The following is a 27,989-nucleotide window of genomic DNA, read 5'->3' as shown; positions in this document are numbered from 1 at the left end:
TGTAGGCAAGAACATCATTGCAAATCAGAACTAATGCCACTGAAATCAATATAGTTATACAAGCATATTCTGACTGCAAATGGGATGTCACAGCGATAATCTGTGTCTTGTTTAATTTGTTTCTAAAATATATTTTCAGAAGATGAAATATCCCAACCAAAGAAAATATAAATATTGCTAATTTGATTCACTGCATTTTGTGGTTCAGAAATATCGTATTTTATACCAAGACAATACTTCAAATTGTATTTGAAGGTTTGAAAGAAGTACAGACATGATTTTTTTCAAGACTCAGACCTGAAAGAATGAAATTCTATTAACAAAATCTCACTGAGGCTGCCAAAAGCCCACGGTCAGCACTATTTAAGTGGTTTTGTGTTTGTCCAAGCCAGAATAGTTACAATTCTGTTACGAAATCCACAGAGCTACTCACCTGTATGAAGTTTCTTCAGTTACAAACCGTATGTTAACTCAAGTGAAAATCCCTACTGATTTCAGAACAGTTGGGCAACCCAACATGCGTAAAAGAACCTGGAGAGACCTTTTGTAAAAGTAGTTCTTTAATAGTAACAGTTACTCTTGACTTCTGATAGAAGCATCCTACTCATTTTTAACTCCCATTTCACTAGAAAATCTGTTTGAAAGTGAGTCTCAGGACTAAACCTTGATATGTTCTGGTTTTGCCACTCAACACAACATACATTTATTCATGGTTAGGACAAACATACCAAAAAATAATTCCAACTCCTGTCACCTGCATACACACTCTTTTCACTGTGCTTTGTTTTAGAAGACTAAAGTGTTCCTCTTTGAAAGTCATAACCTCTAAAAATGGGGACCTTATTGTAAATGCTGGCACAACTTTAATTATAATAGCACAACCGGATGATGCTATAATTTTATGTTACAAAGAATGTCGGCGAGCCAGTTTAGTTTAATTAGGTCTGCTAGCAGTACAGTAATAAAAGCATAAAGATTTCCCATTTATCACATCTGACAGTCAATCAAAGATTCTCCCATGTTCCTAAATGAAATGTGACCCATTCAATAGCTCAAAGTAAAACAAATTCTTGACTTTCAAAAAACATCAATTTATTTCTCTATATAGCTGTAACATGTAAAGGAGAATTCCCCCTGCCTTCATGGTTTTTTTGGTTAGGAGGTGAAGCTTTTCTGTAACTGAATACAGTACTATGGAAAGTGATTCCCACCCATTTCGGAAGAGGCCAAAAAACCATTTTTGTAGACTTATTCATCTCACATTTTAAAAGAGTTGATGGAAAAGGATGCAACCACTCCTTTATCTCCTGAGCCCCAAGTATAGCTTGTTAGGTTTTTCTCTCAGAATCAGCTTACGTAGACACACATAGAGACTTCACACTCATCAACATCAATACATGCTACATTAATACTTTTCAATTGAGTTCATGCTTGCTTTGCCCATATATGTATTTTTAGACACCTGACAAAACTTGGCAGAGGTAAAAATATATACTGGAACGACAAAAATAGCAGCCAGTTTCAGTAGGACTACTCACAATGTTCTGAGTTTGGGCATATGGTTGAAACTTGCCACGGACAGTCGAGTGATGTTGTTATTGTTGAGAGTGCTGCAAAGTCAAGAGGAATCCTGTTAACATATTACAGTTATGTCACATTTACTACACTTTTAAAAAAGGCATAACTAATGAAATTCATGGTGTACTGGTTTTAGGGATGGACATCAGAAAAAAAAAAACCCACACGTTTAGCTATATTTTTCCTCCGTGTTGATTTCCTAGTAAAATATTATGGGTATACCATTAATAATCCTAAGTAATTTGAGGTTCCAGTAGCCTATGATTCTCTGAAAAGGAAATTCCACCAATGTTGAGAACACCTACGGCATTCAAGCTAAGCTTGACATCCTGATGTAAAAAAGAGAGTATTTAGAGAAAATGTCTTGGTTCTAGGATTCCGATTTCTTTTTCTATCTTCTGAGAGTCCATTTTTTGACAGATGATATAAGATCTGAAGGTTTTTTCCCAAGAATTTTAGGAAAATATTGAATCTGAGCTGCAGTTAGGTTTTATATGGAACAAGTTGCTATAGGTGATCCAGAGCTACATGAACAATAGGGGAGTTTCTGCTATATGATGAAAGGAGTCAGGAATAATATAATACTTTAACAATCTAGTAATTTAAATTTAGGACAAGGTGTTGAGAACTTGAGATAGGAACTAGAAATAAGTCTTAGCCCATTGTTGGCTAGCTCAGGCCCATCATACTTGGTATGTGTAGTTTGTAAAGATTTGGAAACTTTATGAATGAATTTGCAGTAAAATATTGTCTTTAGGCTGCAAATAAAACGCAAACAAGCTTAACTCCAGAACAAGGAAGCAACGGATAGAATTTACAGTTTTGACTTAGTGATTACTCATTTGAGTAGAATCTATATAACCATAACAGTAATAAATAATAATTTCCACTGAAAAAGGTTATTTTTTTCTTTTGAAACAGAAAGCATTTTTCTTCTTCCTTTTGTTTTTTAAATCACAAAGTGTAATTTGTGCTTATTTTGAATAAATTCTGAAGTACTCTCTGATCTTGAAACACAGAAAGGTAAATTCATAGCACCCTGAAGAGGATCAGGCTATATACCACCACATTAACCAAGCAATTAATTACTGGTGCAATGTGCTGCATTTTACCTTTGTGTGCTTACTCATTCCATGTCCTAAATCTTTTCTTTGCTGAGCATAAGGGAACTCCCCTGTGTGTTCTTGGGGTTACATAAACAGAGAGGAGAAAAATGGAAAAAAAAAAAAAAGAAGGATTTTGCCCTTTTTCAAAACATAACAAAGATGAAACAACAAAAAATGGCCGAATGGGTAACTCCACAAAAGGTGTCTTAATGAATTAATGACAGTCAGTAAATCTTGGTAGAATTTTCTTTCAGTGTCCACATGGTAAATAACTGCATAATTTCCTATAAGATTTTAAAATCCTGTCTTTTCAATGAAGGAAAATCAGTCCATATTTCCATAGCAATTAAGAGAAGGTATATCTGCAAATGTTTTAATTTTCAATTTGAACTGTTTGATGTTTGCCTTGGTATTTTGTGTATTTGAGCTACTAGTTTATTTTTGCAAGGGTAAGAAAAATTAGACATAGGAGTAGATGTGAGGGATACATAAGGAATTAAAAAACTTTTATGGCTGTTTCTATCTAATGATAAAAATGTTTGATTTCATTACAGAGATTACAGTAACCAAAAAAAAGTTGGCTCAATACTTTTACCTGTTTTACAGGTTACTTATAGCAAAGATTGTGATGATTTTTTTCCCATTTCTCAGACTTTAATTTTTTTTAACATGACACCACTATATATCTTCCTCATAATCTGTTTCCGAAATACAGCAGATTTTCCATTAAAAAAAAAAGACAAAGGAAAACTGAAACTTCACAGAAATTCACGGAGATGATTACACTTCTAATTGCTTTTGTCTTTCAGGTTATTTTGCGTCTTTAACACTAACTGCCTCTAAAGTTCTACAATTATTTAACCAATATATAAAACCTGTTACTTTGGTAAGCATTTCAAACTGTCACTAAACAGGATTAAAATCTGTTTAAAAGCTTTACCTCATACTTGAAGTTTGAACTAATATATACTTTCTGTGTTTAGATAGAATAATTAACTCCAAATGAAAACAACATGCATAGTCCTATTTGCTACTCAGTGCATATACAGAATGGTCTGATCTACACATCTTTCATTCTTTAAGCCATATTGGAAAAGAAGCTGAATTAGACACAAAATCTTTGGTACTGTTAGAAATATCTAGTTCAACTTTTTTAAAAAACCCTGGATCTTTACATCATTTCTCATCACATACTATAACTTAAGATAGTGAAAATTTAGTTGTATATTTGAACAATGGTTACACACTATGTATATTCATTCACAAAAGTCTAACTACCTACTTTCCAGCAGATTATTATTTTAGAGTTTTTTTCCTCTTTTGCGCTCATTGAAATCCATTTAAAAATTTTACCACTAACCTCAACTAGCAAGGATGACCTTTTTAGAACACTAAAATGGCAAGCATTAAAAAATGCAGAAAACATTTGTTGTTTTTTTTTTAATAAACATTTAACAATTGCATTTGTAAAGAAAGGCTTGTATTAAAAAACACCATAATAACCAGATTAAGCCATCACTGGAAAAATTATTCTGTCACATACATGTGTTCCAAAGACAAAAATCTCAGAGAACATCGGGTTTACTGACAGACAACCAACAATTCATCATAACAATTAGATGCAGTATTGAACCTATAGTACGTTTTACATGGCTTTATACCAGACAGTTAACAATAGGCTTGTTATTCTATGAGTGCAAAGAAAAAAAATAATTCAATTAAGCTGCCGGTTTCATTCACTCATAAGTAAGACCAACCAGTGCTTAATAACAAAAAACTTTAGCAGCTGCTTACATACTCTTTAGTTGCTTGGAAATGCAGACACTATCTACTGCCAGAGAAGCTTCTTTACTTCAGAAAAATTTTTATAAAAAGCAAAACCCCAGACACAACAAAACCTGCTCCCTCATCCTGCTCCAGTTGTGATTAACTGAGTGATTCAAATAAACATGAAGTAACTCACTGATACACAAATTCTTTTACTTCTCTTAACGTAGAAAATCCAGAAAAAATGTGTAATTTTGACTGACAAAGCAAATATTTCAGGAATGTGTCCTGTGCCTCAGATTCTCAGGGAACAGAGGCACTTTGCTCATTACAGTGATATTCTCAGATGAGGGGTCACTGATGATAATTTCGTTACTTTTAACTTCACTGATAGCCACTTTGAGACAGTGAGAAAAAGTATGGAAAGGAGTATTGTAAAAATAATCTTCTGTGACACACAAAGAAGATATTTTGCTAAACATACATATGTATTTATGCACATAAAACTTAAAATGTTTTAAAAATGAACTATTAACACGCACATGTTAAATATCTTGACATTCAGCAGTAGTGCTTGATAGAAAATGCCTCTTTGAAAACATTCAGATTATCAAATATACATAGCATATTGTTCCTTAAAGAGAGTCTGAAAGATCAGACTGATGTCAGAATATATAACAAAAGCAATCCTGAAAATGTTCATCACATCAACAGTGATGGATAATTTACAAAATTAATTGGGTTCATTAATACTGTTGCTTTCCCCTCTTTTGTGATGAAATATATTATTTTCTTATAGTATCTGCCAATGGTTTTTTTTTTTTAATAATTATGTTTAATGGCTGTCTTGCAGCGTAAAGGCGTATCTCTCCCTCTCCACATCTTTTTACCATTTTATAGCACATCACAGTGGATTATTTTAAGACATCTTTTCACCAGACCATCCTGACACCAGGCTGCAGCTCGCAGATAAGCTTCTACATTAGTACTCCCCAGACACTGAGCTCTTGCTACAAGTAAGAGATACAAGGAATACTTACAGCACTTCCAGGTCACGCAGAGCCCTAAATGCCCCATCTTCAATACAGCTGATCTGGTTGTAATCCAGTTGCCTGTTAAACAGATCAGGAAGGCATTTGTAAGGGAGAGGCGCGCTGGCAAGGTGAGGTGCAAGGGAAGCCTCCCGAAGGGCCGGCAGAGCAAGGCCACGCGAACAGAAAGGCTCTGGCCATCCCTCCCGTCCGCTCGAGGCTGTCGCACAGCGCGCCGGCCTGCACGCTGCCACAGAAATCCCTTTTTGTTCTCAACTGTCTGCGCAAAACAGCAGCGCTGGGAAAGCTCCAGTAAATAATAACTGCACCTTATATTAAATGCCAAAGGAATGCAATTTCATTACATCAAGAAAAGCTATCCATTAAAAGCTCTCAGCGTCATCTTGCTGAAACAATTTCATTAAGGTAAAGGACGGTAAATCACTTAATGTCACACGCATCCCCTCGGTGACCTAACAGAATCCATTTATCAGAGCAGCCCAGCTGCATGTTAATTTCTTCTGCCATGGTAGAGACCAGGGAGAGACACTACTTTTAGGGGTCTCCCTGCATGCATGCATGCAAGAGTGGGTGGGAGGTGTTACCCCTGGGTGTGTGGGGGGATTTAGAATAATAACCTCCTAGAATATGTCTGTATGTAGAAATAACAGTGTCCGAGGCATTAACAGACTTGTTTACTTATCTCCTTTAATTCTGCTCCAACTGAAAGTAGTGTGTCTGCTGTAACCTTCAACATATGGTTTTCTACATACTCTGTGCTCTCTGCAATTATATGCAGATAGTATGTTGTAATGGAGTATTCAACATCTAGACATAAAACTCAGCAACACACCCCATACATTATTAATCGTTAAGTATTAACTTATGAAAAATTTAGATTCGTTTCTCTGAAGAATATTATTACCTTTTCAATTCAAAACATTTATATAGCACATACAGCTCAATTAAAAATGTCTGCTTAAATTAACAACCATGCAAATACAAAATCACACTTTTGCTACTGATAAAAGCTTTTCCTATATATACTGCAATGTCTTATGCATTTCAGGGCATGATTTGCAAAGTAAAGATGATAAAACCTCACTTTAAACAACTTCTTCAAGCTGGTAGCTTGTCAGTGTCAAATAATATATATGAGTAAATGTGTGTGAACAATACCAAGAAAATGAACAAAATACAAATGAACTCTGCCCTTCTGTCTTCAATTATATATTAGCTAGCAGGGCTAATGACGCTTTTACTAAAGCATTTTCTGTGATTCTTCTGAATCTATGATAACATTTTACTTTATTAATAAATCATCACACCCACTGCTGAATGTAATGTACCAACTTCTATAAAGTTCTTCTAGTTTCATCAATACTTTTCATCTGAATTACTACTACATAGGACTAAAATATTGTCATAACTGTAACAGTGCCTCTATGTGTACTGAGAGCTAAATGCAAACTATTAATTCCTGAATATGATCTTTAATCATTGTGGTGCAATGTTACAGCTGCAGTGTCGGAATATTTAAGCCTTCAATATTTACTAATGAATTTCATTTAACAATTAAGCTAATAGCCTTTTTATTTTAAAGAGGTAAAATATACACAGAGTACAATTCTATAACCCCTTGAACAATTTATCAAAGCTATTTAAATTAGTACAATGGCATGAAATGTTACCCTTGACACAATACAAAAGAGAAATTGTTTCCAGACAAATTGGAAAAATCTTTTAATGCCATCAAATTTGCCTAATGCAGTCTGCAGGTTAATCTGTAAAAGGGTGAGCTGTATGTTTGCCCATATCTTATTATCCTTAGCTGTCAATGTATAAATCAGTGCTGACACAGCTTCTTCTAAATCATCCATATTATACACAAAGGAAAATCTTTTAACAGCAGAGAAAGCACTTGAGCAAATCTTGCCCTACACAAACTAAAAGGCAGATTTCTTCCACAAGACTGGCAGCACTTGTGGTGCACCCGAAAACTTTTGGACTTCTTCCTTTAATGAGTCACCATGATCACTATCTTAGTGAAGGGTGAGTTGCTTCCATTTAAACCTTCTTACCAGAAAGATTACTATGTTTGTTCTAAACTAATGAGTTAGTTTTTGCTTGCGGAAGGGAATTTTGGAGGTGGGAAATGAGAAATATTTCTTAGTTTTAAAAATTACTGTCTTTGAAAGCTACTACTCTCTTTATGCCATCAGTTACAACCATGATATAAAACGATTAGACACAGAGTATGAAAAACAATTGGTATGAGATATTTTTTTTTTTCAGTTGCCAAAAGGACATGACTTTGAAGACTGTGTGCCTGGTTTGAACAGCAATTTAGAGTAGAAGTAAAGTTTAAGGTAAGAATATCCACTGCATATATGACCCAGACAGAAAGTTAGACAATATTTCACAACCAGCATAACAATAACTTATAATGTCCCTCTAGCAGATATACTGAAGTAGTCTGAATTTTTTTTTATAAAAATGGTTCCTCATAATAAGTTATGTGAGTGCTATGACTTAACACATAAGGAAGAATACTAGAATAAAAAGGCACATGCTTCTTTAATTTTATGTTTTATAATTTAAGCATAATGACTTTCAAAACCACACCTAAAAATCTGCAATACCAGCACCAAGTTATTGAGTATACCAATAACCTTAACACCACTTTAGAAAGCCTTTTTTCCCCCCAAGAGCTGCTTTTCTTCTTTTCAAATCATTAAAACAGTCTAAGAACATAGTCTGATCAGACATGGACCAGCAGCTCCAGCCCATTCTCATCCTTCCTCTCTCTTTAGTCTTCCTTCATCATCTTCCTGCCAGTCCTTTCTCCATTCTGTGTCTTTTCTATGTGGGATCTCTCCATAGTTTTGTAAAGATGCCGTTCCTTTCTGCCTCCAACCTTCACAAAGCATCTTCAGCACTGCCATTCCCATGAAGCTCATAAAACACGAAACAACTGTCTCGCTCAAAATCTTTCCGTCATTGCAAAGAATTAACCGGATTTTACACCCATATCTGCAGCATTACCTGGGTATTTAATATACTCACTACTCTACCGCTACTTAAAAGGTTAATGTCTATGTGAGCTCAGCCATAAGAACTAGTAAGAACTAAATAAAAAGCATTCAACTAAGCTTAAAAATGCTTTTCATTTATTGCTCTTGCTGATACATCTTGCATTGTAGAAACATATTGCTAACTTATATTTTCTTCCCTTTTAGCATATGTTGTCTACCAGATAATGATAAATAAATATCTTAAAATAAACTTTGTTATCCCACAAGAATCACATTTAATGACTAAGAGAAGATATTGCATACATTTAAAAACTACTGCTCTCATACAGAAAAAAACTGTCATCTGATTCTTGACAGAGAAAACCTTCTTTACTCATTCCTAGAGACTGTTGAAAATTGGGACAATTTCAAACAATCTCTCTGCTTTACTCTCCTGTTTTTCACAGCTTGAGGACACTTTGTAGTCCTGTGCTAGAGAGGTACTCCTCAGCTTTACCTTCTTCTCCTTTGTTCAGAAATTATTATGTTCTCCCCGTGTATCAACTTAATGATAAACTCTGTTTAAGAAGTCATCAGAAAAAGTGAGAAGCCTTTCTACATCCCTGCAATAGCTTTCTCCCTAGAAAATATTTAGAAAAAGTTTTAGCGTATTGTGTGCTGGATTTCACAACAGTAAAGTCTTTCCTTGAGTGCACAATATTTATCACTGCAATGCAATTTTTGGAAACAGTCACTCTTTTTAATGTCTCCTTGTATTTTTTACAGCAGAACTGAGTTGTTTCTTATTTCTTACTTCCCTTCTCCAGTTCAAGATGAATCAATAATTTGACAAATTAGTTGAAAAAGATGTAACAAAATCATGCAAGAATTTATTCTTTTACCAAACTTCAAAGAACTGCTTGTCTCCCATGACTATTACTATTTATTGCGATTATTCTCTCATTTGGAAGTCAAGGTGTTTTTTTTTTCTACTTGCTCTTTATTTTACTAATGTAGTTAATTTTGTTATTTACTAAATTTTCCCTACAAAACAGTTCAGATGAATATTTTTTCCTAATATACATAATACAGCAAACGATTAACTTTTTCCTTTTATCTGAAAATAACAAGCAAGACTTGCAATACATCCAGGTAAAGTATACTTACTAAATAAACTAGAAGAAAAGGTACAACTGATTAATTGTTTAATCCCCTCAAACCTGTCTAATACTCTACTTAGTTAAACCCAGAATTATCTTACAAAAGGAAAATAAAATTGAAAAAAGTAAAAATTAAACAGAAGAATGCTATCCAAAGTAGAATGCACACAAAGTGAACAATCTATATATTATGTGATGCAAAGATACTATCACATCAGTAAGAAATATTTTTTAATGAAATAATGAAAATAAAACTTTAAAAATAGTATTGAAATAGTATTAATTTAAACAGTCAGAAAGAACTTCCCCCCCTCCAAAGGCCACAGGGTCATTGACCTGTTTGGCAACAAGAGTTTTAGGGGGTACTAAAAAAGTGTACCTATTCTTTTCTTCATGCCTTCAGAGCTATTTTTGATTTTAATAAAAATCTTAAGCACACATAGAGTATATTGCAGTAACATCCTGTGAAAACCCTTCTTGATGTATACCTGAAATGCAGGTGGCTGAACAGACTAGCAGTCCATTTGAGAGTCTCAGTATGAGCGAGCATGAGAAATAGCAAATTCTAAATTTTTAAAGCATGTCTTAGACAGGCAATGCATTTGGTACAGGTAAGTAGACAAATATACTTCCAGTCACAGTGGAATTTTGTGGAAGATCTGAGAAGAAATCAGTACCTAGAACATCTTCAGCAGGACTCTCTTTTTCAACTGCTAATAATTGAACATAAAAACAAAATCCAATCATTCCCAACGAAGATTAACACAAAATTCATTTATGTCTTTAGTGGCAATGTCAGTTTTAAAATCTTTCACAATCAGCATAACAGAGGCATCAGGGCAGCACCAAGTAGTATCAATCAAGGTTTTGAACAAAGGTTAGTATAATGGAAAGGAGTTCGATTTGATGCTGGTGACTATCTCTCTCTCCACTAATTCTTCATTTTCCCAGGCAATTTAATCTGTGAAGCCACTACATTGCCCTGCAGCCTTTATCCCTGGTGTGTCAGCTACACTCTCCCCCTCTTGCTGGGAAAAAATGGAACCAAACGAACACAAAGAAAAGGGTAGTCAAAAGTAAGGCCTAGAGCATTACAAGAAAAACAGAGCAGCAGATCCTTGAAGCAGATATGATGAAAATGTTCCTTGCTATTTTTGATATTATTTGAGGTTGCATATATTTAGCATCACAATTCTGCCATGATGTTGGTATATTCCTTTCTGTCCTCTGCCAAGAATTGATTACGCAGAGGAAGAAAAAACTGGTATCTTAGAAAATTTTACACACTTGACATGGAAAAGTCATAATGCCAGAATCTATTGTTCCTTCAGTGGTTCTTTACATCTGTTGTAACCCAGCTATTTTTCTTCCTACTAACTAGATTCAAAAAATAACCCATCCAAACAAACAATTTGGGCACCCAATGCATTTTCTTACCATCTTAAATATAAACAAAATTCCTGAAGTTGGGAAGATTTTAAATATCTTTCCCATCCAGCAAGAGTACTATATCACCAGGGAGGGTTATGAAACCATAATTAACAAGTATATTAAAAAAATCTGTGTTTAATTTGCCATTTATATGATAATTTCTATTTATTTTTAAAAAACAGTGGGTGCCACTGTGTTCTCTGAAGAATCTAACTTCTTGGTGAATACTTTTCTCCCTGAAAAAGTAGCAAGTTAGAAGTAACTTTCAGAATTATATTTCCAGAATTTGCAGCCTAATTTCAATCAAGTCCCAGATCAGGAGTTATACTAAAAGTGTATTACTCCTCAAGTAATTCAAGAACAATTTCTTGAACAGAAAAATTGAAACTTTGACACACAGCAGCTATTTTTTTACTACATCTGAATGGCCAAAATACTGGATACTGGGTTTCTAGTCTGGGGAATGGCTACAAAATAAGCCATTTCTTGTCACTTTTACTGAAGAACATAATTATTTACAAACAATTAGGCTGCACTGGTGAGCATGAAGAGAAGGACACTCTTTTTGGCCTTTGGGAGATGACATCTAAGTTTGTGAGATGGCAACTGGTATTAGCCTCCCCCGCAGAAGACAGAGACTGAATTCAAACAGGGCCACACGTGAGAGGCTTGAAGCAGGTGACATCTGGGGATAGTCTGCAAGAACTGCATTTGTTGGGCCCTAAGAGAGACAGCAAAGAGGGGATCTTATTGCTGCCTACAATTACATCAAGTGAGAGTACAGATGGAGCCAGATTATTCTCAGTTATGAGATGTATAAGAAGTTGGAAAATAGGTAATTTCAATTAGATGTAAAGTAGATTTGTGAGGCCTGAAGGTTTCTCAGGGGTTTTCTTATTCTTTTTACCATGAAGATGTGGCAGGTTGCCTGGGTTGCCAATTCTCATAATGTTTTATCTATTATGCTTTTATCTTCTACAGAATCTATACTGCGAGTGTTATTAAGATGTCCAGAAAGAAAATATCATGGAAGCATTTTATGGAAACTAGACAGCTTCTTCTGAGAAACACCAAGAGGACTCTAGAGCTTACATACTAGCAGGAGATCGTAGTGGTATCATCAACCTTAAAGGAAGCAATTTCCTTCAGATCATCTGAGTTAACACCTTTGCTCCACAAAGACTAGAATGATACAATAAAATATGCTATCAGGTCAAGTTCTGTGAAATTTGTTAACCACCTTTGAAACAGCTTAGTAGAGCTACTGTATGTCAGGGTTATCAATTGTTCCATGTTAAAAAAAAAAAGCTCACTAATTTATATTGAAATTTATGTAATTACTGTTACTGTTGCTATACATAGCAAATCTTAGATTTACAACATGTTCTAATACAGATTTCTTTATTCTTTGTACCTTCATCCATCTCTTACATGAGTTTGGAAGAGATCAAACATCTCTAACGTTGCTCAACTACTGCGCAATTACAGAAGAAAGGCCAAAACTAGAACAAATATTGAATTCTGTTTAAGAAAATTCTCAGTAAGTACATACATATATTTGGTTCCTGGACCTTAGATTAAACACCTTCATAAATTCAGAGAGTCATTTTGGTTGAAAAAGACCTGTAAGACCATCGAGTCCAACTGTAAACCTGACACTGCCAAGTCCACCACTCAACCATGTCTCTTAGTGCCACACCTACACATTTTTTAAATACCTCCAGTGATGGTGACTCAACATCTTCCCTGAACTGTCTGTTCCAATGCTTGATAATACTTTTGGTGAAGAAATTTTCCCTAACATTCAATCCAAACCTTCCCTGGTGCCACTTGAGGCTGTTTCTTCTCATCCTCTCTCTCACTTGATATTTGGGAAAGAGACTGACACTCACCTGGCTACAACCTCCTTTCAGGCAGTTCAATTCCTCTGTGTGCAAAGTGATGCTTTCTATACCTATCACTTATCATCTGTCTCTTTAGTTTTCTTGAACAATTAAATAAAACCTGTAAAATTCTTCCCATCATCCTTCTGCTCTAAGTGCAATGTCCAAGGCTAGTTGGAAGGCTGGTGTTTGTATCTCCTTGCCTCAGATTCTGGAAAGGCACAATGGCCTGGCCTAGTTACATAAATGCTGTGCTAGAATCCACCAAACTCACCCCATAAACTCATTTTTCATTCTGTAGAGGGACTGTAGAGGGATCATAAAGTTTTCAGATTAGGAGTTTGGTGGTGCTTATTTTTTTTTTTCCTGGGAGCAGTAAAGATATATCTGTAGTATTTATTCTATCACAATAAAAATTATGTCATAGATATGATTTAGACTCTGTGGCAATGCTAAGGACTTTATGATTTTATTGCTTTTATAAAATTATCTTCCCAAACGAGAAAGGCTTTAAAGGGAAGATCCACTGTTTATGTAAGTTTTGGACATAATAAAGGATCCTTAGATTGAAAATACACACTAAGATAAAAATAGTATATCAAATAAAGATTAGCATCCTAATGCAGTTTCTGACTGGAGCTACCTCACCATATATAATTACACTTATATTCTAAACTACTGCTTTGCCATTAGAATATTCTCAATGATGCTGTTATTTTTACTAACAAAGTTCCTTTCTGTAGCTGTATAAATTTTCAAACATATAAGATCATGCAGAAAAATGCAGGCTTCTTGTAGCAAAGCCTCTTTTTGACCATGAATAGTGATGGGACCAGTTCTGAAAAAACCTCAAAAAATATCAATTAAACAAAATAACAAAACTACTTCAAGAAGCACTTGCATGTTTTGAACGTAACAGTTTTTCCACTGAGGTATGGTAGGATTTCCCTGCAGGGAGGAACTGTAGTAGGTCAAACTCTTGGGCATTCTGCTAAGTCTTTGAAAAGATATCTTCCCCACCAATTTTGTTGCAGTGCTGCAGGCAGCAGAATGAAGTAGTGCCCATCACAGGAAGAGGGAAATGCAAAGGGTTGCCTGTCCCATCCTCTCCTACTGGGGATACATGATGATGACCCTCCCTTTGTAATCACAGAGCACTCTTTTCAAAGCAGTACAACTAGAAATTTCATCTTTCTCTTTAACATCGACAACTCCATTTAATAAAAGGTGTTTCAGTAGAAATTAGATGAAAACCTCCTACATTGACCTAATATTTCCCTATATTTATTGATGTCACATAAGATAGCTCCGTAGTCTTTCTGGAAACCAGTATTGTATGTCCTCTGACTTCCCTGGTTGTTTGTAAGTGATGAGTCCTTAGCTTACAGCAGGGGTTATAGATTTTGAGGGAATGACCTTACATTTCCTACCACAGAAGTTCATCATAGTCTTCAGATTGTTCAGCTTGTTCAGTCCACTAAGCTGACCTACCATTTTAAACAGAATGTCACTGCTTTGCTTTGCTTGAAACTCACATATTTCCACATTTAGAAGCCATAAGAATTCAAAACCTGCCCATGAACTTCAGGGTCACCATCTCCAGGAAAGTGAGTATCTTTCTTTCAGAAAAGGCCACAGAAGAAAACTGTGTAAGAAAAATAGTCACACAAGTATAAAAATATATGCTATCAAAACTAGATAATAGTATGATTTTTCTTTCTTTTATACAAGCAAACCAATGTCAAACTTTTGGAATCAAAGCAAAAGGATTTTTTCCTCATGAAACAATAAAATGTTTCAAACTGCCTGACATTCAAATGTTAAACTCAAGTTCCATAAACTAATAGTTATAACGCCATGTTGTCTTCAACTCTATTTCAATGTTTTACATTTCATGTAAGGCGGTTTTAGAATGTTTAAGATACATTGAAGTATTTTGGCAAAACAAACGGTAAGTATTGGTTTTATGCAGAGATTCCTTAAGCAGCTATAATAGCGCTTAGAAAAATGATATCTGATACAATAAAAGGACATTGTATTGACAAAGCGTTATCATCAGAATATATAGAAGAAAGAAGAAAATACTTACAGATTTTTTATGTCCACTGCTCCTCGGAATGCCTTCCTTGGTATTGCTTGAATTTGATTTTCACTAAGATCACTAAGGAAAAAAAAATAAATTAAATGTCAATATGCCATATATATATTTAGTTCTGTGTAAAACACAAAGGAAATATACGAAAATAATTTCAGTCATTAGTGTTCAGTCAGCGTTTTCAATTAAGCTTATTTTATTTCCTTAACTGATTTTTAATTGAAGAAAAACAAGTAGCATTAATAGTCAAATTAGTTTATCTGTGTTCCACTAAGGAGTTCCTTTACAAACAGCAACATGTATGCCAAACAAATAATTTAACAATGAAGGCAGAAATTATTTAATTTTTAACTGGGTGTTTTCACTTTTCAACCATTCCAAATCCATGACATTAAATGTTTGATAGTATGTTCAGCTTTATGTAAGGAAGACTGAACTCCAGCAAAACGAACAAATAGTGAGATGTTGAGAAACAACTATGAAGCTGCGTAATATGAGAGATCAATATGTTTCTGATTTTCGTTTCGTATATTTTAAAAGAAAGCACCATATATTTTAAAAAAAGGCATTAAAGTCGTCCTGCAGCAGATATCTCATGCTCTTCCCCAAAATCCCTGTATGACCAGCTGTACCACATTATCTGAAACTATTATCTTTTACAAAAGAGAAATAGTATTAAATATATTATAAAATTATTATTCAGTAAGATTTTTTTGTTATCAGTATGAATAAACAGCCTTTTTTTTCTGAAATTCAGACACATTTTTGTCCTTCACAGTTCCATACTGGAAATAAAATCTTAAAAACTGTAATAAAGACAGCAGCAGAGGAGACACAAAAGAAAAATAAACTAGAACCCAGAGCTTTTCATTTATGCTATGCACTGTTAACAAGCAATGCAGCACAACAGAAGATTATCAATGCACTAAAGTCAGTTTGGAGGTTTCATTTCAGACAATAATTTGCTTCCCTGAACCAAACACACCTATTACACAATGTACACAAATGTTTGAAGGCCTTCAAAGGGACCTTGGTGTATTAAAATTAAGAAGTCAGACCTTCTTTTGGAAGCCTTCTGAGATGCATCTACCTATACACAATATGGGGAACACAATTAATTACATTAAGAAGCTTGCTTGAGCATCTGACTAAAATGTACAAACAAATAAGTTGCATAGAGGTGTCCCTACACAGGGATTTTCAGTCCATTTGCACAGCAGTTTTCTTGTGGTTAATTAGCTTTCAGTTTGCTAAAACCAAACAAGGATCTGCAGTCCAAAAGCAAACCAAATGCAATCCAACTCCTAACAGAAGTAAAGTTTTGCTATGCCTTGCATAGAGACATCTTTAGACGACCTATTTTAGAGAAAGTTTTTAGGGAAACATTGCAGAACTGAACATAGAAATAAAAGATCTAGCTCAGATTAGGTGAATAAGCAAGAATCATTTATCTGATTAGACACAAATGGTCACACTTCTGACATACTCTTTCTCTAAAACGTAATCTAGCATGAGCTCGTATTTCCAGTTCTGAGTAATCACTCCTGAAGATCTCTTTCAGATTTATGAACATGCAAAAAATAATTTGAGGACTTTATAAAACCCCATACTCCCCAACTTAAACAAAATTAATATAATTATTTTGAAAATAATTCCACGTATATTGACAGCAATTTTCTTTTATTCAATTCATTGTTAATTTATGGAAAATCACTCTCTATTTACTAAATTTTTCATAGTTCACGCACCTAAATGCACTGCAAAGTATACTTAAAACTAGACCCAATTTTACTACTATTAGTCATGTGTGAAAAACAGAGAATCTGTGAGTTGTGATTTAATTTTCAAGCCACCTAAGTAATCTCGAAATGGGATATAACTGCATTGCTCTGACAATAAATTCAGTGGCAATGAATGTAAAAGCAGCCTTCAGCATTTGTTACGGTAACATGATTTAACAGCCTACTTCCTTGAAAAAAAATTCCCTTATAAGCATACAACACAAATATCTATATTTACACTTCTCTTTAATTGACTAATACACTTTACCTATATCAAAATTGTGCATGAAGTGGTTAAACTAGCAGTTGGGATTTGTATCATGTTAGTTTATAATAGAGATGTATGTATATATCCATTGCTGTACTCGTAAATATATACTGCAGGAGATAATGGGTAACAGTGCATTAAGCTTTTTATGGCATTTGATAGAGTATCATCATTCACCATTTTATATAATTTTAAAAAAGTGGAAGATGAGCAATATTGAGACAATACATAAATTATTTTAAAAAATCTAATAGAAAATATCAATGGTCAAAATTTTTCTTTCCTTGCCTAAAGGCAAGTCTTAGCACAAACACAGGGACTTACAAGTGACAGCTATTGTGCCAGGTTCCTCAACACACAGGCTGTATGCTTGCATAGGTACATCTGTGCGTATGTATGTGCAAAAACAGCGGACTAACTTTTTGCATGCTAGATTTACTGCTGGGTCCACACAGTTAACACCACCTCCATGTAGCACGGGCTCAAGAAGACTGAAGTACAGTGTTCCCTGCTAATTTTAGCACATTTCAAATGTAAACTACTTGACTGCAAATATTCCCAACCTCGCTATACAAGGCACTGTTTAAAGCATCCCTCTAAATGTGGAGAGCTAAGTAAGGTTGGCATATATTGTTTTCCAAGAGTAATTTTCTGCAATGTATCAGCTGCATTTGTAAAACCTTCTTGGAACTGCTTCTGTAACAAAAGTGTAAGTTCATTTCTACAGTACAAAATTCTACCTCTCATAAAAAATATGATTTTCAACACAAAATTTATGTCTCCTTATAGCAGAAAAGTTTTTAGTAATTATTTATTGATTACTTCAAGTTTTCATCTGCTCCGTCTAAAATGGTTTTCTTATAAAAACCTTGAGGGGTTTAAACAAACATTCAGCTTTTTCTTGCATAAATTATACCTACATTTCATGACTCAGAAGCTGCTGTGTGGATTTTTTATTAATGTTTGAACCCCTTCCACTGCAATTCTTGGACAGTTCACAAAAAAGGTCACAAGCAGCATAAGGTGCACTGTGACTTTCAGGGGAAATGGGGCAAAAATCTATTTTGTAGGTAAACCCAGACAATTTTGCAGGTCATTACATTACATTGATTTGAGTTTGCAAATTATATTCTGCATTGGAGAAAGGTGCAAATCTCCTTTTCAGCCTGATGGTCATTGTTTTTCTGCAGTATTAACTATGAAGACTTCAGCTCCCATTTCAAAAATAGGCAGCACTTGAATATAAATTATGATGCCACTTGGTACCCCTAAATTTAAAGAGGGTCAATAAAATTTAAGCCACGAAATGAAACATCCTACTTTACAAGAAATTAATTTGTATTTCTGAAAAAAAGACATGAACTTGCTTCACATTTGAAATCTGACCAAGACATTTTCATTGGAGCAAATTGTTCATTATTATTACAGCCCAAGACCTTACATCAAAATCCATCATCCTCTGCTGGAATAGCACACTTGATTAAAAAATCCTTTGTATACAGCTAGAGTGAAAAAGACAAGGCTATCCCACAGAATTTTACTTTTTTTTTAAATAGAGCACAATGATCTGGCAAGATGTTTTGACAAATTAATTTCTGTGCAGATTCTAGCTGTCACAGAGGCCTCTAAGTTGTTCTTGACTCCATTATATCATTCCTAGAAAGATATATTCCCAATTATTAAGTCTGAAGTAGAGTACCTTAGACTTTCAAGAAAATTCCTTAGTGTAACTTTGTGGGTTTCATTGATGTCACTCTCTGGTGGGCAGAGCACCTTCATCCCTTGGCCTCCACCATATCTCCTTGCTCTGGCATTACTAAACCTGTGCTCAGGGCCAGGTGTAACTTCAGTCTCTCTGAATGTGAGATGTTCTCAAGGAGAGCACTCAGGTTTGCTTCTTCAGATCAAAAGGTGGCACTGTAATACTGGCGTTAAACAGAAGATTTGCACACAAAAGCCACCTGGGCAAATTAGGCTGGCAGGAGCTGATACAGGCTCTTTTTAGAGGAGCTGCAAATGAGCACCACTGCTGCCCTAGATGCAACTGAACCAACCTAGTTACAGGGGTTTGTTTCAGGTGTGTTTAAACTGTATACATGTCAAGAATTCTTCTGAGTTGTAATATTCTGGCTGTAACCTCATTTTCTCAAATGTAAAACCAGAAAACCAGAATCCATACACCAAACAAAGCTGAATCCCACTCTAAATGAAGATACACAGAGCAGAATGCACAAAGATTCCTGAACTTTTGTCCAACTACAGCAATTCTTTGAAAAACTCGCATACCTTTTTTTTCCCCCACAGAAGGTCAGGTGTGTTTTTCTAAATCAGAGACTAAATATATTGCATCTGAATAAATACTATTTCTTATAATTAACATAGTCTATCCAAAGTATTCAAACATCAATAAAACCAGAAGTACTACAGATCCTCAAAGGTCTGCAATCAAGTAATTACTGGAATTACTGTAAAATATCATTTATTTTTAAACAAACAGGATCAATCCAATTTATATGCAATATACACTGATAAGCACATATGCCTCAGCTTTTAAACAAATCTCCAAAGATTAAAGATTTCATTCTGATATTCTGACAAAGCAATTGGACTTCTTTAATTTGAAATTATGCCTAAAAGAATGTAGATTTCTGTATTTCACAAACCAATGAAATTGGAAAAAAAATAATAACACCCCCAAAAAACCCTTCACTCCATCCTCCCCCAAAAAGCAGCTTCATTTTATGTATTCAGTTATTTATTTTTTCCTCATAATACACTGGTAATCATAATGCATTATGCTTTGTGGAAATGCATAAAGACCTTGCTGAAAACCTTGCTACTACTGAATCCTTCGTAAGAACAGGATGGAAACAGCACATTTCTATTTATCATATTTACTGGTTAGTAGATAGAAGTGTATCAGGGAAAAAAACCCACAGCTTAGAATCCTGTGAACATCTGAAATTCATATCAATAGAAAATAATAACCTATCCTGCCCAAAAAACCTCAAAAACTTATATACAGTGTTGTTTTTTTATCTGAAGATAAAGCCCTTAGATAACCTGAAATTAATGATCCTGACAGAGTGCTTCAGCTCTTAAAAACTGCACACAGTACTGCATTGCAGCTATTTTATTACTCACCATGTATGGTTCGCAGTTGAATATCCTATATACCTTAAAAAGGAGCACTCAATTTTTAATGATATAAATTGAAACACCAGATATAATATCTATATCATACACTGCTAAGGCTGTCTCACAGTTTTCTTGTGTGGCTAAACCATTGTTCGTTCTGAAACACTAAATCTTTTGAAGATGGGAAACCTGCTTGTAAATTTAATTACTTGTAACTTTATTTTCCTCTATGGTTTAACCTCCCTCTCTGTCTGACCAGTGATATCATAAATCTATACTGCCATTCTCTACTTTGCAAAATACTGAGTACTGGGAATGAGTAATGTGACCTGATTTGAAAAGGAAAAGGCAGAAATACTCAGTCAAACTAAGTATTGAAAACTTACCAGTTTATTTATGCCAGTTCTTAAAAACATCTCAGAAGGTGTCTATTCCATTCTTAATAATTACTTACACATAAGTGACATGAAAGAAGTAAGCCTTACTTAGTACTTCTCTCTTACTAGAAAACAACAGATTTAACATTAGCTAACTATGTTCTTCACAAAATCCCCCTGTACAAGGTGACAAACTATCATAGTAAATGAGATTACAGGGTATTCAAAGAAATAAAAAGAATGACAATTATTTAAATTATTTGACTGAAAATCAAGTATGTGAATTTGGACATGGGGATTTTCACTTCGAATGCAAAGGTCGTGAAAGAAACAAGCAACATATTTCAGAATAGGATAGTTCAGTTGAAAGGGACCTACAATCATCATCTAGTCCAACCAGATGATTTTGATGGAATGAGCAACAACATCTCTTTATGAACATAAGTATCAATTACACATTTATCCTAAAATAACAGAACTAACCAAACAATTTGGTTATGAATATCAAACAGTCCTCTCTTACTCAGCTGTTTTCATTATGATTGGTTTTTTCCTCAGTACTTTTTGGTGTTCCGACAGTATTTCTGTATCTAAAATGTCATAAAATTAAAAAATACAGAAAATTAGGTGGTAGGGAGAAGACAGACACCACCTGCTTGTTAAGAAGCTCCTTGCAGAAAGACCCTGCGAAACATGCTCAGGCTACTCCCTGGATCCTGGACTTCAGTAAGATACCTGTGAGGTCTTCCATGGCCCGAGACAGTTCTACAGTCACATTCACATTAATGAGGCACATCATCTATAACCTCAAAGCTATTCCAGAGCAAGACTCAGGTTTGCAAGAGCTATTACTATTTATTCCCTTCTCTTTGATCTTAGGGAAAACAAAGTACTCAGCCTCACTGTGCAGCTCTGGAGACACCAGCAGTAAAATTTGAAATCTGGAAGGTAAGAACATGCTGCAACCTGACAACATAAGAGAAGGAAACCACAGCCCCAAGGTTTAATTGTGTCTTGATATGTCTCCAGAGAAGTATGGGGAAAGATTAGTTCATGTTATCATTAAGACTGACAGCTGCCTCTGTTTGCAAAAGATGTTGTGGGGTTTCCAATGCAAAGAGGAGAGAATGAAATGCCAAAGTAGGTTTTTCATGTTTCAATGGATCTCTGATTTGGATTTCATTCCTAAAATGACAGTTTTCCACTTTCTAAATTTGAATAATAAATATGAATTTCTATTCTGTATTAGGTAACATGTGTTATCATGGAAAACTTCTGATCAGATTTTTTTTCTGCTTATGAACTTTAATTTATCACCATACAATCATAGTCCTAAATTGCAAAGTTCCAGTAAGACTAGGACGTTTTCTGAAAGCTACAGAGGCACACATTGGCAACCACTAATTTTATTGTATTAGGATAAAGTATATAAGCATGAAAATTATTTTCAGAACTGTGTAATGAGAATCAAACCACAGTACAAGGTCTTCAAGAACACAAATGCTACTGAACATTATGGTCTCAATGTAGGGGGAGTATCCTGGAGAGAGAATTCCTCTAAAATTAGTAGCTCAGGTGAACTGAACCTATTGAAGCCTATTTGGAATTCCATCATGGTAGAAATATATGATATTGTAACACAAACTTACTAAAAAAACCATGAACGTTAAGCAAATACATTAATATATACAAATATATACACTTTTCCCATCAGCCAAATGAGGCTTATCCAGTTAATTGTTAGAATACTGACATATGCTTGGCTTTATAGAGTTATCATATAACAAGTTACAGTACTGCATCACTTATTTATGAAGATAATCTTATACCCAAATGGCTTGTTATGTCCTTTTAGCGAGGCATAACTTTCGGGCAGATCTGTGGATCAATTAAGACAGACAGAACAAGGGAATGTTTAAAAAATATATACTTAACAATCCAGTCTAAACTCTCGTACTAAAAAAACAAAACAAAGAAACAAAACAGGCAGCAACTCTGCTGTACCATTATTCTTTGACTATGAAATAAACCATTTAGCCTCCTATTCATTTCAACAATTTTTTTCTGTTCTTCAGTAAACCATTCATTCCAGTTATTCCTCTTCATAACCAAGATACAAAAGGTATCCAATACCATGAGCAGTAGCCAATGAGGCACTCATTTATCCCTTTATGAAGATAAAAACTATGAATTATAATTTCAAACATTAGTTCTGTAAATCATTATTGCTCATGCTTCCAATAAGAGGAATAAAATTTCATGTATGAGAAAGGTACTATTAACCTCCTTTTACTGATTAAGAAACCAAGGTAATATGTATCAGTGGTAGCATGGATCAGCACCATGCTGAGGAGCACAGAACCGACGAGAAAAATTTAGATCACAAAATTGCAGGTTCTCTCTGCATCACTAATTTCCATTTGCTCTGTTGACTCCCTAGAGATTCAGGCTATGTACAAAGCAGGCACGTAACCTATTCGCACGCTAAAGCAGGATCACTCCCTGGGCCATGGTGTGCTACATTGCCCAAGTGAATATTTAGCGTTTCACAACATAGGGCAATCGTCACTGCAACATGGACTGAATTATTTGAATCACAGCGATTCCCATGGTAAACAATGCATCTTTTTCTTTTCTAAGAGTATTCAGACTGAATTTCCCTGCCCACTTTCATCTCTCAGTTTTTAATGATAACACTTTTGATGATATCATTGATGTTTCTTTCATTCTTAATGCTTGATGTTTTTTAAATGCCATCCATTTATAAATCTATTATGGAATCAAAATGTATTTCTTATTATAGCTTTTGGTGTATTATTATCTATATTATTTAAGCAGTAGATCTTTTAATCCACTTTATCTATTGATTTATTAAAGCAGAGGGAGAGATCATTTACGCATACAGTATAGAACATATACAGCAAAAGAGAAAAAATAACACACTACACAATAGTAGTACTGATAGCCTGGTAATCTCCAGAGTTTATCAGTACTTTCGACCTCAACATTTAGAATAAGTCACCAAAAAATTTAATTCTGACAATTAGTGCTAATCTTTTTTTGTTTGAGAAACAGCCTGACTCCTCATATCTATGCAATATAATGCACAACTTACTTATAATTTTGAGTATTAGTAATTAGTTATTTCTGAAGAATGAAAATAACACAAAGTACAAGTACTAGGTCTCTTAGCTTTTAATAGGATCACATTTTGGGTTTGGAGTAAGACAAAACCTCCAGTCTTATTCTTGGCATAAAAGTTAATCCATGGGTTGCAAAATCAATTCTACTCTACAATGTCTCCAAAAGTGCACTTAAATCAATTTGTATACTCTGATTCCACTGAAAATAATTGCTTAAAGACATTCACCAGTTATTCTTTTATTGTGCTAGAGTGGCCTAGCATGGCAAATGCCAATTGTGCAATAAAAGAAGAGTATTAGGACCACACATATATTTTACTGGAGTCTTGGAAATTATTTTTTGAAAAGGAAAGCAGTCTTTATTAGTCTGTTCCACTAAATTAATATGTAATCCCTTTTCGTTTAGACTAAAAAACAAAACAAACAAACAAAAAAAGAATTAATTAATTTCCTCTAAAGAGGAAAGGACCACCTACAATTTCAAAGAGAGAATTGCAATGCTAGTTCAGGTTTGGCTTCAGTGTAATCCTTTTGATAGAAAAACTTGAAGCTCTTAAGAACACTTCCCACTCTTCTGAAGAAAAACTAGACAATTCTTCGTCCCTCATAGAGTCTCACATTGATCAGGCGGAGGGAAGATATTGAGCAACATTTACTGACTGCTGCTTGTCGTGCATCCCTAATAGCAATATCATTCCTCTAACGCCCCAACAGCAGCAGGGCTGTGGTGTGTGAGGGTATCGTTGACCTACAACCCTAATCGGAGTTTGCAGAGTGGGAGATGACTTTTTACCCATATGGACGTATAACCATATGATGAGGCTGCATCTCAAGTACTGTGTTCAGTTTTGAGCCCCTCACTACAAGAAAAACACTGAGGTACCAGAGCATTTCCAAAGGGCAATGAAGTTGGTGAAAGGTCTGGAGCACAAGTCTGATGATGAGGGAGTTCGGGGTGTTTCGCCCGAAGAAAAGGAGGCTCAGGGGAGACTTTATGGCTCTCTACAAATACCTGAAAGGAGGCTGTATCCAGGTGGGGGTCGGTCTCTTCTCCCAGGTAACAAGTAACAGGACAAGAGGAAATGGCCTCAAGTTGTGCCAGGGAGGTTTAGATTAGATATATTTTTTGTTCATGCATTTTCCCCTCCTTTTTATTTAACCAGGTTGGAATTGAACGCAAAATAGAAAATAACTTTTATGCATCATTTTTTCATACAAGGCTACAAAAGACCGTTTCTTTGTAAGGAAAGAGTAAAGATTCTGCTATTTTCATTTTACCAGTCTCTGATAGGTGATTTCGTGATTAATTTTTAACCAATTATTACACTTGACAGACTTCAAAATGCACTACAAGTTAAGAACTTTAAAAGAATAAAGTAAGATGTTGCCAGGTAACTTTCACTTCTTCTGGTACGTTAGACACTCAGCATATGCATGGTTGAAACATCCATTTGGCTTGGTTGGGGATCTGCTCACATTAAGAATAGATGAGATGGCATACTTAACTTTCCAAAAGACCTCTTCAACAGTATCTGAAAAATCTATCACTACTTTCCCCTGTAACAAAACTTCTTTTTTAGAAGAAGTTCGCAGCTGTCAACATGTCTTTAATATTTAATATTGTTTCACCTGCTTTGGAATTGAAACTGTAAGAACTTTGAAGAACTGATTGAAAGGTTGTCTGGTACATTGTCTATTTTCACTATACAGTCTATAACCCTGTATGTTCTCTTCTGAAATATCACTCAGCAAGCCATGGCAATTTCTCTCTTTCTTCGAAAACAGAGCAGAGCAGACTCCTGATCCAATCCCATTATGCATAGCTGCTATTCCAATACAGCAATAATTACATCCCTGGACACAGACATTTTTCATGAAGTAAGGCTCCAAACTTTGACTCTAATAATAAGCTGAGTACTTCAAGTGTTTCCTAACAGTAAAACTAACCTTGAACAATTTGTCAAAGGACCGGTAAAATTTGGAGAATAAACTAGAAAAGATTTTGCAGACCATTAATGTTGAATAGCAATTGCACTGTGCTCACTCTTCCTTCACATGAGTGGAATGATGCAATTTGGGGATTGTCTCTTGAAATGGGCTGACTGCTTAATAAGACATATTTATTGTACAGTCTTATCTTTATACAATATGTGTGTAGTTGCATAATATACATGAAGAACTGATGTTTCAAGCTTTGAGACAGTTGCCTGTCATTGCCAAAAACTATGCTAAAACCAGTGAAAGACACCAAAGAAAATTCTAAAAGGATTACCATGGATGATTAAAAAAAATTGAAAACAGCTAAGCTACCATCATAATTAATGCTTATCAAGATGACCAATATTATATCATTGTTTTCTTGGGCTTCACCCATCTGCTTATACCCATCTGTCATTTCTTAGACTGCAATACGTTTCACAGAAACTGAGTGTTGGTTGGTATTTTTCTTACTCTGTGTTTGTACGGTGATAAGCACCACTGGACCAAAAAACTAGGACTTTATGCTGTTCTATGAGTAAACTAATAACAGGAAGGACAAGAAATGTGTTCGTATCATCCTCCACTTCACTAATAATGAACCAGAAAAGAGTAATAATAAACTGTCATGGTTTGAGATAGTCCCCAAATCCAATTCCCTAGCTCCATTCCCCCTCCCACATCTCAACCTAATGTGAGATGGGTTTTTCCAGACAAAACACACACCAGACTCAAAGTGGGGGAAAGGGAATATATTACAATGACTGTACAAATAAATACTATAACACATTATACACACGATCACAAACTATCTCTACCATGACATATGTATTTACAGTGGATCAGATCTCTTCTCCCCTCCAAATAAAAGTCCAGGAGGGAAAGAAGGACAGATCCCTTCCAGTCTCTGAACAGCAGCATCTTCTGAGGCAGCAGTCTGTCTGTCTTCTCCACATGCAGCAGCTGATAGCTGGATTTCTGCCAGCACTCACGAGGGAGGTATCCAACCTCTCTCGGCCCCATCGCTTCCAACCGAGGGGTCTTCCGTGGGCTTCGTAACCCCAGACAAGGTCGTATCACCACGTCATATCACGAAGACACAGGGGGGTCTTCGTGATGGTCTGGTATCTCCAGGAGACTCAGCTCCTTGCAGGGCCTCTGTGCCCTGTCTCTCAGGCTGCCACCGTGGCAGCAGTGCAAGGCGGGGGAGCCAAGGTCAACTCCCCCTGCATTCCATCTGGCCGTCCCCGTCCAGCTACGGGACACTCTGAGCTTCTTAGCTCCTCTCTCTCTCCGGTGCTGCATGTCTAAAACTCTTCTCCTTAATAGGAGTCCATCTCCCTCTTTTCTCAGAGGGATCTCAAAGGAGTTTTGGGGGGCTGGTACAGTCTTACCCCCAGAACTCTGTCTCTCAGGCTGCTGGCTCTCTTTCTCCCGGTTCTCCTTCCAGGAGTCCTTTCTCTGGTGCTGCATGTTGCTTCTGCTGCTCCTTCGGTTCAGGTCCTTATCTCCTGGCTCTCTGCCACCGTTTCTCTGGTCAGTGCCGGCTGCTGCTCTGTGCCCATGGAGAAAACATCTCCCGGCATAGCTACAGGCACCTAGCCCAGCTTTATGCTGTTCCAGGTCCCTGCAGGCCCCCGCTGGGGGCTGGGGGCCAAAGCCCCCCCGTGGGGCTTAGAGCCCCTTCCTCGTGGCTCTACAACATGGCCACCTCTCCACAACAACCAAAACTACAACTCATCTCTTCCGGTGAGCTTGTGGGATGTTGACATTTTTGCAGGAGCGTCCATTGGACAGAACTCCAAAACTTCCAGGGGTTTCCACCCCTTGGGGTCTACCACTTTTCTTAGCCTCTGGGGGAAAAACAAGATTCAAACCATGACACAAACTTAGTTATTTGAGTAACTGGATTTGACTGGAGTTTTTGTTTATTCTATTTCTTGTGTGTTGTGTACGTATGTGCTGGTTAATACAAGTCAATTAAAAGCTCCTAGAAGAAAAAAGAAATGAAATTGTTGAAAAACTTCATGGCAATTACTGACAGATATATTCAAGTACTCTGGAACTAAAACTTCCCACTGACCAGGATTAAATTGCTTTAATATTCTAGCTGAGTATCCCAAAAGTGTCAAGCTTCAAGCTTCTGTTCAAGTCTTCTCTTTCTCTCTGAGCCTGCCTTCTCTTCTTGTGGATGTTCCAGCCTCTTCCCCCAAACTGCTGTCACCACAATCTCTTCCTTC

The 27,989-nt window shown here is 35.7% G+C and overlaps 1 protein-coding gene across 6 annotated transcripts in view; it reads right to left on the bottom strand.

Annotated features, from left to right (window-relative positions):
* SLIT2 (slit guidance ligand 2) overlaps positions 1–27,989 on the bottom strand; it is a 268,878-nt gene that overhangs the window by 97,740 nt on the left and 143,149 nt on the right. For all 6 annotated transcript variants that reach the window (XM_051771501.1, XM_051771500.1, XM_051771504.1 and 3 more), the window contains exons 5-7: positions 15,060–15,131; positions 5,492–5,563; positions 1,539–1,610 (exon numbers count right to left, since the gene is read on the bottom strand). In XM_051771501.1, coding sequence (XP_051627461.1) covers positions 1,539–1,610; positions 5,492–5,563; positions 15,060–15,131 — 216 coding nt within the window. The remainder of the gene's footprint in view (positions 1–1,538; positions 1,611–5,491; positions 5,564–15,059; positions 15,132–27,989) is intronic.

Source organism: Manacus candei, unplaced genomic scaffold (assembly GCF_025592945.1).
Source record: "Manacus candei isolate 608988 ecotype Guabito, Panama unplaced genomic scaffold, ASM2559294v1 h1tg000135l, whole genome shotgun sequence".
Taxonomy (NCBI): domain Eukaryota; kingdom Metazoa; phylum Chordata; class Aves; order Passeriformes; family Pipridae; genus Manacus; species Manacus candei.
The sequence above is the reverse complement of the archived record's forward strand: the minus strand, read 5'-3'. Positions and strand labels throughout refer to the sequence as shown.